Here is a 14,273-nt window from a genome sequence, read left to right as displayed (position 1 = left end):
GCGTCTTCCATGCATTTGAAGACTGATCATATCCTAACACAGTTTTGGATCCCCCCTGCCTGCAATAGATAAAACATCCTACCCAATATTAACAGTGGTTTTTCACTCTTAGGAATAGTAATAAAATCAGTATTTCAATATTATCACCAGCTTCACACACAGGCCACAGAAAGGATCACCTGCAGAATAAATAACGAAGAATGTGCTCAGGCTGTTTCGGGAGCACAACTGGTTACCAATCCTGTCCCAGCAAGGTCCCGTGTCTCAGTGACCACCTTTGCATTTCGATAGGTCAGCACAACGGGGACAGTTCAGCCACTAGAGGTTCATCTCCAAAGGGCTGGGAAACCCCTACTCCATTTGTACTCCAGATGTTACGCAGCTGCTACACACTTCTTGCCTGGGCTTAGGCTGCTCATTTACAAACATATCCAAAGAAACTAAAAAGGTAGGACTTTTAAAAAAGAGATCTCCAAGGAGATCCCCAGACTGCGCAGGCTGCCTTATAGTAAGTATTAATATGAGAACACTGAAGAAAAAAAAAAAACATGAAAGGGTTAAAGGCTGATTTGAGTATGTGTAGGTTCCAAATAATTAGTTTCCCTCAAGCTCAGTCAAAAGACAGAATCAAGATACAGAAGTGTTCGTATGAAATCAAAGAGGAGTAACAAACACCAACCAACATGACCTGGTCCAATTAACTTCACAAATGTCATCAGACGAGGTAACGGTGTTGATCATGGTCTGTTTAGATTTATGTAAGTAACAATTGAATGTTGCATAATATTTCAATTGAAGTATCAAAGCATTACAAGAACATAACATATATTAAATGGATTAAAGACTGATTAGCCGCCAGACCACTAAACCTTATTGAATCACAAGTAGGTGATGCTCCTGCCCACCCAACACACTTCTAAGAGGTGCAGAACCGATCATTCTTGGCCCTGTATTGTTCTGCATTTTTAAAGTAACCCAAAACTAATCAAATCTGCAGGAAAAGATGAAGGTTATGAGTAGGTAAAAGGATAATTCAAATCCCAGCTGGCCCAGAGGTAGAACAGATAACAGCAAATCATTTCATATGGCCAAGCACCTTATCTCGATACTGAGTAAATGAGTAGAAGCTATAACAGACAATAGAATCACCGAACAAATCTTCTTCAGAAGTGTCAATATTGCTTTTGAAAACAAAAACATCCCTTGCAAACCCAATAGATTTCTTTGAAGAGACCAAGAAGCAAAACCATGGAGGTGGTCTCAGGCAAACCATCCTCCCAGCTTTCGGAAAGGCTTTCAAAAGTCCCTGCCAAAATCTGTAAAGAAACTTCAACAGAGAGAATGAAGCAGGGAAGCTTCTTGCATGGATAAGTAACTGGGTACAACACAGAAAACAGGAGGTGTGAGGGATTGTTACAGCAAAGAACTTCATTAGGCCACAGCATGTACCCATCGTTACGTCCTAACTTGGGTGGGGAAAAAAGCCAAGGCCAGCAGGGCGGCTGTGTGTCAGGAGCACGGCCAGAGACAAATTTAGCACCCGGAACAAACTTCAGCAACCTGATTTCAGGCTTACATGGAGTTATATAACTGTTCTGGTTCAATCAAGATACTTTCCCCCAAACAAAACACCTTCTCCCAGTGAGCCTGCTTAATACCAATGGAGCGAAAGGACAGAATTGGAATTATCACGTTTTAGCCTGAATGTGTATGACTTGTAGAAATTACCTGGTCAGCTCTTCTATAACCTGGTAAGCTCCGGTATGTACCAGCTACTCAGTAAACAGGTCATGCAAGAGCAGAATAGGCAATGCTCTTATGTCGCTGCACTAAATCAATGACCCTGCCTAGAATTACTGATTCAGTTTTAAAAACAACAGGTTTTTAAGATAGAAAATAAAAAGGAAAAGCAAACCTAAGACATTAAAATTTTCAGTTCTAAAATATAAATATATGTATATACACACACTCTGTTTTCTAGTATTTAAATTTAAGGTGCCTACTATCAAAATCAAAATTAACCTCTCCTCATAAGCTGCTTTGGATGTACATCTAATGAGATTCAGATGTTTGCCAAAACCCTGGTGGTTTTACTGCTTACAAGTGAAAAGATAAGTCTGTAAACAGATACAATCTAGATTTTAACAATGATGACTTCTTTAATCAAAAGCTTGATTGAAACAGAGGCAAGAGCAGCATGAACAACTGGCATTTAAGTCTTTTCTGACACAAACCAGAACCTGTTTTCAGAGCTGGTTTTTGGTTAGATCTAGGGAAGAAAGGCACTTGGATGTTCAGCTCTCACCCCGAGTGCTAAATCCCGTGTGCTCAGCCCTGCCAGCGCAGTTAGTAACAGGGCGGCGTTTGCTGTTAGCTTCTGCTTTACCATGAATAGTTGCAAAAATCACAACGGTAAGGCTGGTGTATTTTGTCCTTCCTACAAAGAGCTGCTGCCTCTCGGGAATCCTGTTCACCTGCTTGACAACCTGGGCTGAGGCAGGAAAATACAAAGTTCGCCTCTGAAATGGTTTAACGTGACAGTGTGTACTACCCAGTGTCTGTTAGTGCCCAGGAACGAGACTGAAGCACAAGAATGCAACGACAAATCCCCAAAGGCTGTTTTAACCCAGGGAGTTATATCGGAGCAAGAACTGAAAAAAGCATAGAAATGAAGAAATTCCAGAATGCTCCTTCCCCAAAACAAGTCCTTCTGAGCTTATACTGGCTAAAAACTACATTACTGCAATGGCCCTAAGGGCAGTGGATGAACTTTCCCTAGATACAAGATACAGGCATATGACATATTTTGATTATCATACGATTTTTTCTGCTTTATTTTATATTCCTTCCCTACCAATTTCTAAAATTCTAATCCCTTTTCTGAGTAACAGTGATCATTAAACTAATGTTTACACAGAAGTATCCAAAATAACTCTTTTCTGGCAAAAGCAGTTTTCGCCTTCATTCAACTTTGAACTTACTGGTACGGAACTTAATTCACCGAGTTTTTAGATCTTGCTGACAGCCTAGTTCTTTAGGAAAAGTTGCAATGCTTTATGGCCATCTTTTATTTTTATTACAAAAATATTTTTTTATTGCTGTAAAAATGATCACTTTTCCAAACCATTTACAAATGGGTTAAACAACTTCCATGCTGCTGTGATTCAGTGCGAACCTCCCTGCATTGGAGTCCAGGCCATTATTTACACCTTTCAGGAACTGGTTAATGAGCAGAATAATCGATCCCCCCCTATTCCATGATGTTAGTTTCCAGAAGATACTCTAGGGGAAGGAACACGGTCAAAACCCTTTTTTAGGAAGTTCAAGTATATTATATCAGATGACCTTTAAACATGTATTTAGTTGATTCATGAAGGAAGCCTGAGGGACGCAGAAACCACAATTCCCTTCTCCAAAAGCTGCAATATTTCTCTTCCTAATGGTATCACGTTATTGATAGCCACTTGCCATCAATACACTCAAAAGATCCCTAAAACGGAAGGTTTATTAGCAAAACACGGGGCATGTACCCCAGCAATATGGGGACAGGTATTGTTAAAGGGGCTACACAGGCACGACTGAATGTTCAAGAACATCTGAAGTGTCAGAAAATAAATTAATCTGTGGTTTGGTATCTGCTTATTTTATAAAGCTTTCCAGCCAGCAGCAATAGCCAGTTAGTGTTGGCGGTGTCTGAGCTGGGAACTGCAGAATGTTCTGTTATCAGACGTCAACAATAGGCAAAACCTGAGATTTACTGTGTGACCTCCTCAGCCTGGGCTGTCCCCGTGCTGAGTATTGTATTAGAAACACTACTGTCACAGAAATTAGGTGTCATTGTATTGTAATCAAAATATACAGCAGAGGGAGACCCACCACACCACAGGGAAATATACAGCAATGACCTGGATACTGATATGTAATTTCCATGACAATACAGAGAGCAAAGCATTCCTGAGTCCCGGTGCCTACAATAATTTCCTAAGCTCACTGCATTTCCATGTGAATACTGAAAATACAAGCAACAGGTACATCCAAGCAGATAACAGGACCCCTGCCTCTAAAAGCAGTTTTTCAACTGCAGTAGCAGTTCAGTGTCCTAAATAAATGTGATTATATTGCCCTAAACTTTGTCACCGGTGCATTATAATAATATTATAAACAATTTTAAAATATTATAATCTCTCAAAACATAAATATCTTCAAAGGCATTTGATGTATAGTAGCCTCTGCAAGAGTTCCAAGACTATATGAATGGATTATTGCCAGTTTGTACTTGGCACACCTGCTGTAAAAGTTCTGCCAAATCAGTCGTCTGTAAAAGCTTAAGGAACAACCAACTCATTATTCACATACATAAATATTTTGACAGTTTGTGAAAAACAGTATATAGCGACTTTAAATCCAGAAAGCTAAATGCAAAATTACCGTGCACGTGCACACACCTCTAAACAGACAGACCAACAACGGAACAAAAGCCACAGAAGTCACCAGGAGCCGGAGGCCACCACGTGCTCCAGGACTCTGCAGACACGGGCACGTCAGGAACACACGGATCAGCAGCAAAGGCCCACAACAGGCAGGCGGCTGCTACGATTGTGTTACACTGTTTTCCCCAAAATAAGACCTACCCTGAAAATAAGCCCCACCCTGAAAATAAGCCCCAGCATGATTGTTCAGGATTTTTGAGGATGCTCGAAATATAACCCCTTCTCCAAAAATAAGCCCTAGTTACAGTTCATTTAAAAAGTCAATTTAAATAGTGTCCAGGCAGCTATACATGTAAAAAAGTAATGAGTTTTGGAGCAAAAATTAATATAAGACCCTGTCTTATTTTTGGGGAAATAGGGTATATATACCATAGCACAGAACGCACACAAAGCTTCTCTTGTCTGCAGACTTAGGCTGGCAATCCTGTATCACATACTTGACATTTTATTTGGTTTCCATCAGATGTAACACCACAGCACGTTTTCCAGAAAACTGTGATCATTTAACTTGAGTGGAAAGAATATTTGTGGCTGGTGTGCCTGAGTCTGCAGCACAAAGGGTACAGGAGGTTTTCATGGAGCTCTGTACACGAACACTGAGTGACCCCTAAACACAACAGATACACCATCATGAATTAACACGGCCCAGCCCTTCCAGGTGCCACACAACGTGCTCAGTCCCCCGTCCTTCGCACATGACGCCCCCAAACCCTCTGCCTCCTCTTGCTTCCTTCTCACTGTGAGCACAAAACACACAGGATCGTTACAAACAGAAAATGCCTGCAATTAAAGGTCTGAACAATCTAACCCAGGTCTCAGTCAGCATTCAGGCTCAAATCATTTGGCAACAAGATCAGAAGAATCAATACGGGCCAGAGAAACTATTTTAATTGGAGAGCTGAGATCCTTGCTCTTGCAGGTTGTCCCCAGCAGCCTCCCCAGCTCAGAACGAACCAGGATCCTCCACCTCCAGCAAGGAAACCCGTCCGGTTGGGTTTGTCTGGAATAAAGAAGGAGCCGGGTCCCCTCTGCACAGCTTGGAGAATCCCAAGCCACAGTATTCGCTGTGATTATCTGCTCGCTGCTGTTCAGCCAGATCCGGTGCCCAAACAATAAACTGGAGCCAGCAGCCCACAGATCACCAGTCTGCCTGTCACAAACACCGTGACTAAGCGGCGTTTGCTACCTTAAATTATTTGTTGCTGCTGAGGAATTCTTGCCACATCTCAGGTCAGGATTTTAACCAGAAACGTACTGCTGGCAATGAGGGTCTTTAAAAAAAAACAAAACAGAAACAAAACAAACCACTAAACCGTTGTACTTATTTGAACCCTTTTTAACTTTGCACTCAGTGACTCCTGGAAAAAGTCACAGCTGGCTGGAAACACTGCATTTCACCCCCAAAACATGTCTGGTTTGAAACTCCAAACTCATGGAAAGCCTTTGCAGGTTCTCTGGAGTTTCAGGGTACCTAGGGAACATTTTTCATGCTGTCAGGCATTTCATCTGATGAATCCTTCAAGGGAACCTAAGACAGATGCCAATGACAGATGATTTTAGTGGCAGAGGTTCCAGGTTCATCTTCTAAACCCCATCTCCCAAGGTGTTTGGTACCAGAGACTACTGGAGTGAAAAAGAGAGGCAATTCTTCTAAGAAGAGTGTTTGGGTTTTCTTTTGTCTCCCTAAGGAGAATAATTGCTCCGAGTATAACTTCACGTTGCCAGGTTTGAAGTGGGACACAGACACTCCCACATTCAACATTGCCACTTTTAAAAAGTCATTAAGAATTGCCTGCTGCCCAGAAAAGAAATGCACTTGCACTTCAATATTTCCCGTCACTTATCCTCAGAAACACCGACCAATAGCACATCAATCAAAACGATTACTTTGCCCTGACCTTGTTTCCAAATAGTACAGCTTAATTTTCCAAAATGCTTCAAAGCTATTGAATTATTTTGCATAAGGACGACTTGATTTGTTACCATGTTACACAAAAATCCCTGCTCATAGCTTGCAGAAAATCCAGCCCCATCTGCCCGGCGCTCGTTGCTGTAGTAATAAAGCCACACAGGCATTACAGGCTTTTCTGCTGCGGATGTGCCTGGCGCGGGGTTCATGTCTGGGATTTCTTCTTCTTTATTTTCTTTTGACTGTGCCAACTTCTTCTAAGTTTTCAAGAGCATATAAATACAAGATAAAAAAAATCCCAAACATTTTCACTTCCTCTGTTTAAAAATATCTAAGCCTTTTAATGGACTTTGTTAACCTATTATGCAAATCACAACTGCATAAGAGCTTTCTTGGAATCACCGAACAAGGAAAGCTCCACATCAGTGAATTCCTGAGCTTTCTTCCCTAACAGAAAACACCCATAAAGAACACACCAACACCTGAGCTGGCTCATATCGAGTTATTACAAATCTCTCCATGAGATTCTTCCCAATAAATAATTAGTTTCATCAGAAACTTCTGGATCATTTGGTTATTCATAGTAAAATAATGATCTGCCTGTTTTTATGTTCTACCCCTTAGTAAGAAAACAATCAATAGAACTGTGGTTTGAAGTTCAATATCTTAGTTATTTAAGGAAACAGCTTTAACTTGAATTTGCCTTAAATCCGTCTGCTATTAGGAACTGTAAGTTAACGTCAGCCAGATCAGCAGTGGTATATTTGGCAATACAATATGTACAGTAGGAACTCGGATGCACAGCACATACATGCAAAAACCTTTGAATCACAGCTAAAACAATTAATCTTTCCATCCACTTATTTTCGTATAAGACTGACATTTTAGGCAGATTTTTACAGGCTTAACTTCTGAAATTTAAACTTGCTAGAGAAACAATCCTCACCAAGACTGCCCGGGTCAAAGGAGGGTACAAAGACAGAGCTTAAATTCAGAGCAGCCCAAGGGCTGTGCTGTGTACCGGGAACAGTAACGTGCCGGGGACACATCGGCCCAGCCGCAGCACGAGCAGTTTTGCTCAAACACACCCAGCAGAGTGAGGAACACAGCCTGGACAGACCCACCTGTGCAATCGTGCCTGGAGAGCTGCGCAGAAATTCAAAATACTGCCTACAAATCCCTTAGCTTCTCTAATTTTGCTCTACTTTTGCATTTTTTTAATTAATATTTTATTCTAAGAACAAGCGCTCTACAATATGAAAAAGAAATCAGTGTAGTAGTTACTGTCAAAGTAAACCATCCACACCTCCCCATCGCTCTGGCTATGGGCAGTGTGGCAAAGCTTGCTTTATTTTTTAAAGATCCTGATATAAACAATTTTATATGTAATAGTGTTGGGAATACTATATCATAAGGAAAATCTAAATGTCTGAGATTAGAATGCTACATGAATATGATGTTTACACTAATTTTAAGTTTGAAGTACAAACTTCAAATCAAACTAAGAAGAAAACACTCAGGCTTTCAAGAGCACATCCCAGCCAGCTTACAGAACGCACAGGGATGAAAGATTCAAGACCTTTTATGTAACCAGCTTTGTGGGCAGGAGAAGTGCAGTGGATATTGTTTCCCTTGACTTTAGCAAGGCTTCTGACACAAACTCATGGCTAAACCCCTGAGAGATGGTTTGAATAAGTAGACAATAAGTGTGGGTGGAAAACTGGCTGGACCCCCATGATTAAAGCGTTGTGAGGACTGGGGTGAAGACCCACCAGTGGCTCGATGGGAGCGTCTCTCAGAGGTTTCTAGTGTTCAACATTTTTATTACCGACCTTGACTACAGCATAGAGTGCACCTTGAGTAACTTTGCAGATGATACCAGGTGATGAGAAGCAGGTGACATGCTTGAAGGCAGAGCTGATGTCCAGAAGGTCCTCAACAGGATGACAGCCACCTCATGACAGAAAAATGAGACAGCAGTGTGCCCTTCTGGCAACAGAGACCATCACACCCCACTCCATTAGCAAGAGAGTCGCCAGCGGGGCAAGGACAGTGATTATTCTCCTCTGTTCATCATCTGTGAGACCACATCTGGAGCACTCAGTCTGGTTTTGGGCCCCCAGTACAAGAAATATTGCAGACTGGATCCAGTCTGGCAGAGGTGGCCAGAAGTATCACAGGGCTGGAGCACAAGGATGTAGAATCACAGAATCATTTAAGTTGGAAGAGACCCTTAAGATCATCGAGTCCAACCATAACCTAACCCTAGCACTAACCCCTGTACAAGGCAACTCTGTTCAGTCTTAAAAAGGGAGGATCTTATTGCCATCTTTATCTAGAGGGAGAGCAGAGAGCAGACAGAGCCAGGCTTCTGGAGGTACACCCGCACCAAAGTTAATGGGCACAACGTGAAAGAAGGGAAATTTTTTGACCATGAGGGTGATCAAACGCTGAGCCAGGGGCCCAGAAAAGCTGTGGGATCCGAGCCCTGGAGATCCCAAAGGCTTGACTGGCTGAGGCCCCGGCCACCCAACCCACAGGGGCCCTGGACTGGAGCCGAGAGCTCCGCGGGTCCAAACTGAACTGCTCTACGGTAACAGCAATGGCCCTCAAGGCAGCATTCACTAGCAGAAATGGTTTAGAACAGAGATATTTAAAAAATATATATTCTATACTGAAAGGTTCTTTGGTCTGATTTACTGTATAATTCTACACATTTTTCTCTGTATGTGTTTTCTGATTCACCAGAATTGAAGCTGTAAGAACATTGGATTAGGACAAGATTGGTAGTAACAGAAAACCAAAAACACCTCCCTCACACTCACACGTGCCCTCATGTTAGCAAGATAGTTGATTGTTCTCTTTTGAATTGCAGGACAGGGAGGCTTTGCTGGTGCAATCTACCTGGTGAGTTGGGACTGCTGCAATGCACCCACTGCTCCACGGCAGCTCCGCTGAACAGGCAACACCTCAGCCGCTGCCTTTCCCCTGCCGAATGTCAGTGGAACATATCCTGTCTTGGGAAGGCTGCCTGTGCCTTTCCGAGAAACCAAGGGTGGCTTAAGAAAATATTAATAAAACTCATGTACAAGAAATCAACCTCAGTGCTGACAAAATAGACAGACACATTGCATCTTTGCTTTTTGTGAAACAACTATGGTGAAGGTTGATATCCTTGAACCTTGACAATTTGGTTTAGAGATAAGGAGGAGGCCAACAACCACTGAAGTTTAAAAATTGGGTGACAGTGTGTAATCAGCTAGTGCTGATTACAGCTTCTGCCTTGTCAGACGCGGCCAGAGTTACTGCTGGTGCTTTGTTTTTTTCCTAGAATTCAACAGGGTGATGTGTCACATTTTAACCTCTCGTATTCAGTGGAGTCATTAGAAGGTATTTGCAGTGTGCCAGTGGCACCCAATTATGATTTCTCTCCTAACTGATGAGAAAGTTCAGCGTCTCCACCTGTGACTAGTTAAGACAGATCAGAGAAAGCTGGCTGGAAATCAACCCGGATGATGCTCGGAACCTTGAGCTGGGAGGCAGCTCCCAGGCTGTCCCCTGTCTTTTGAGTGCAAGAGCTTTACCTACAAAGTATCACAATCAAGCTTTTAGCTGTTAAATTAGAAATCGTGAAAGCCAACTGTTTATCAGTTGTTATCAGTTAACAGCAGTATCCCTTCCTTTCTGATGCAGATCCTCCAGCATTTTCCAAGAAGACTGTTTGCAGGTTCTCAGCCGCACTGCAATGTGCTGGGGTACCTGGAGAGAGCTCGTGTGCTCCGATGGCATGTCAGCCACCAGCAGGGCCAAGCAAAATGCGACGGCCACAAGGTAAAAAGGCAGAATTTGGGGTCCTTCCTGTTGCAGGGACATCCTGTGCTCATTACCCAGTGGGGAGCAGAGGGAGGTGAGCTGGCCTGTCTCACTCCCACCTCTGCAAAAGTTCTGTAAAAGCCTGTGAAAGCAAACACTTGATACCTGCTTTGCTTGTAATTTTTACCACCTATTTGGGCAGAGTTGGGGGAGAACGAAGACTCACTCAGTGACTAACGAATTTGCTCTGTAAATTATTTTAAGGGTGCCAGATGTTGGTTTAGCATCTACAACTTTGAAGGTGCTTAGGAACCTGAACAGGCTGCTGGTACCAATACACTTTCACAAGAGGAATTTAAGTCACAGATGCTTCAAGTGCCCGATTTGGTGGTGAGGAGGGAAGTCCTCAATTAGGAGAGCCATTCTAATCTTTTTAAGCATTTCTTTGCCCCCTGGGTTCCTTCAGCTCTCTGTACCAGAGCTGGCCCCAAGGCCTCTCTCTGGCAGAGTGTTTTTGACCCCAGCTCGGGAGCACAGACTCCAACAAGTCAAGAACACCATTGTTCCGTGATGAAGTGCAGAAGCTTATCTGAGCTCTGAAAGTCTATTTACAGCTCTCCATTAATACACTCTCCTAGCAAGGAGCACAACTACAATGTCTCTATTCTCTTCCTTGATTAGTCCCATTATTCAGGAAACCCTGGCAGCTTAGCAACAGATTCTGATGACCTAGAAAACTTCACCACACTAAAAAGCAATATGTGTGGAACATAGAAGAGCTAAACCGGAGGAAAAAATAGCGCGGTGAACAACTGAAGTCTTCACGTACTGTCAACAGATCCTCATCCACACACATTGTCTTGTATGCGCCTTCAATTATAAAGGCATGTCAGCCACCCATAACTGTTAGCAAACAAAATTCTTATCTCCCAAACGTTCTTCATCCATGCTTGTTTGACTGCCCTCCTCTTAGCCTTTAATTCCTAGGAGCTATTAGGTTTTTAATTAAAGCTTTCACAGAAAACAACCCAAAAAGCCTCAAAACACAACCACCTTAAAACATGTAATACATTCCTGCATCGTTTTTACGGGATGCATTTAATGTACATATATGATACGAAATTATTTCCAATCCCTATTACACTCTGGAATAGTTTGGCATACATAGTTCTTGTATTTAATGTTTTTAGTAAAAAATTGATACTTAGATCCAATAAAACAAGAATGATTTATGGGAGAGGTTTTTTTCTTTTTAAGGAAATACTAACTGTATTTAAACAACTTTTGCGGAAAAGATTAAGAATTCCAGAATACCAGTAGGAGACACATTGAAAGCAATTAAATACACATGATCCATTTCCCAATGCCTAACCCAGCCCCAGGCAAACACTTCCCCACTTTTTTGCTGACCAGGCAGAACCAGAGCACTCATTAATTTTCAATATTCTAACTGTGCATTAAATACTTGTGCATGTTTACAGCCAGATGCAAACACCTTACCTGTTCAAGTCTCATCAGTTCTATCATTTCCATAACGCTGATAAAATGGTAGCAACGATCTGAGTGATCAACCATGAATGTAGGAAAAGGACGATTCTGCCAAATTCTCCATTCAGACAAGGAAAGCTCATGAGTCGCCTTCTCTTCATGCTGCTGCAGTTTGAAATTAAGGTTGGTAATGAGATTTTAATCAAGGAATTGTTTAGCAAACCTAATGTCTACTTTTCTGCCAGGGCAACAAATACTCTGAATGTAGAAGATTATCTAAACATTATCACAAAGGTTTAAATCAGGTCTAAAATAAAAACAATTCCATGCCTTGTGTTGTTACGACTTTTAATAGAAGACAGGTTCTTTTAAGTGGTGAAATTACACAAAAGCTGCTAATTTTTTCTCTGAATCAAAAAAGAGCTTATAAAACCTGAGGTTTTCTTTCCGTAACATTTTTATAGTTAAACAAACAAGGGAATAAAAAAGTATGGCTACAATACCTCCCTGAATACGGCATCCTGCATGGAATGCTTAGAAAAGGAACATAACTTAATGGATGCTGAGAGATTTTTAAATGTATTTTTCATTTACAGACCCAATCTCAAAAGACTCATATCAAGAATCTAATTCCTAAAATCTCAACCTCAAAAACCTACATATAATTCTCAAAATTGCATTTTCAATATAGACCTCCGTCAAATTCACAGTTATCTTTGTTACTGAGGGTATCCTTCAGGCCTCATGGCAAAGGAAACATTACATTTAGGTTAAACTCACTGATATTTCTTCCAGGTTTTCTAAGGTTTCAAAATGAGTTTGAGGCAATATCGGTTCCTTTATTCCATCACTCTCCTTAATCCTGTAAAGTCTGTCCCATATTTCAAATTCCTCAGCCGAGAGAGACCAGTTCTCATGACACCGTACTTGCTTTTGGCCTATAAGGGGAAAAACAACATGAAAATGTTACCTACTTTAAGGAAAAGCATAAATAGAATAAAAAGAACTTTATAGGATACCAGTCCAAAGAAAAAAATACCTTCTCTGTGCCGCAAGCAAAACCTGATATAGGGAACCTGATGTCAGAAACAAGTATTAAAACAGCATTGAGTGTGTTGTAATTATGGATAAATCTATCTATTAAACGATTGTTTTGGTGAAGGCTTCATATAAACAAAGATATGGACAGACAGATGTAAACAGAGAGATATACGTATGTCAAATACCTGTTGGCCCTGCAGACAGTATAGCAAACATGGAAAGTATATGGCTTGAGTTTCTAAACATGTCTCAGAGACCTTGGGGAACAAACTGCAAATAAGCCCTTTTTTCTTTTTTTAAGTTACTCTTTAAATACTGGAAAGCAACATTTATTTGTTATAACAAAAATATTTGTCATTTTTTGACTCGATCTCCTCTATTAAGGATATGCAGAAAGAAAAGTGAAACTATGAAAATTCCCCAGGAGCAGAGAAAGACAAAAGAGGCTCATGAGTTTTATTTAGACTGGTAACTGCAAATGGGAGGTACAGGGCACCCGTGAGCACCAGTGCCAGATAAAACCAAAATACCGCAGACAAGGCCCTGGTGCTGCTTGGCTGTGAGCGAGGACACTCCAGTGACACAGAGGAAACAGAACAGTTTTTGGCAGCCTGACAGCAAGTGTCGATCCCACAACTGTCCAAACCCACGCCACATCCCCCAAAGCAGCCACCGGGGCGAACAGCAAAGGAGAATCAGTGTCAATAGCACAATAAGAATGTGATTGCTTTCAGCCCAGCTGTGTGAAGCTTGGAGAAAAATCACGAAGTTAATTTGACAATCACCCTGCAGACAGGATTTGGGATGAATCTGCAGCCACCACCCTTTTCTGAATTAATGCCAGCGAAGAGGGATCAGCCTGTACCTCTCAATCCCCTCAAACTACACCTGCCAGTGACTTTGTCTGCACAGGACGGTGTGACAGTGTTTGTCAGAGACCCAAAACCAGACCCCTCAGAGTTCAGAGGGCCAGGTTCAAGTCCTGGACATAGAGGGTCTTTCACAGCTGGGAAAACTCACCAACACTGAGTTGGTTTAAGGTCACTGTTAAAAAAATAATCCAGAAGATCAACATTGCTACTACAATAGTTTTGACTCAAGTAAAAGAATGTGAAGTAGCATGCGCTTATTTTAAGGGTAATTAAATAAGAACCTTTGATGAGTTACAAATGAAACATGCTACCAAAGACAAACATATCACTAAAATCATTAGTGTTATTTTCCATGTTTTTCTCCAGAACCAAAATGTTTTCCTTTCCCTTCAACTGAGAGGAGAGCAAGCCCCAGCCCGGAGGGGCAGAGAACACCCAGTACTGCTGGCTTTGTCAGTTTTCTAACCTGGAAGGGGGCAGTGAAATAAGGAGAGAAGAAAATGCAAAAAATAAAGACCTTTCTTCCTCTTCTTTTTGAGATTTATTTTGAGTATCATTAAAATCGGAAGCAGCCACTTGCTTCAGACAGTAATGCGGGGGAGTCAAACGGAAAGCTGGCGCTCAGTACTCGGCACTCAGGTGACACTGGTTTGCGAGGCG

The 14,273-nt window shown here is 41.7% G+C and overlaps 1 protein-coding gene across 1 annotated transcript in view; it reads right to left on the bottom strand.

Moving 5' to 3' along the window:
• Nucleotides 1-14,273, bottom strand: part of FANCM (FA complementation group M) — a 66,741-nt gene that overhangs the window by 14,399 nt on the left and 38,069 nt on the right. The window contains exons 12-13 of the mRNA XM_065636555.1: nucleotides 12,481-12,638; nucleotides 11,713-11,865 (exon numbers count right to left, since the gene is read on the bottom strand). Coding sequence (XP_065492627.1) covers nucleotides 11,713-11,865; nucleotides 12,481-12,638 — 311 coding nt within the window. The remainder of the gene's footprint in view (nucleotides 1-11,712; nucleotides 11,866-12,480; nucleotides 12,639-14,273) is intronic.

Source organism: Caloenas nicobarica, chromosome 5 (genome assembly GCF_036013445.1).
Source record: "Caloenas nicobarica isolate bCalNic1 chromosome 5, bCalNic1.hap1, whole genome shotgun sequence".
Lineage (NCBI taxonomy): Eukaryota > Metazoa > Chordata > Aves > Columbiformes > Columbidae > Caloenas > Caloenas nicobarica.
Note: the sequence above shows the minus strand (reverse complement) of the source record. Positions and strands in the feature narration are given on the sequence as shown.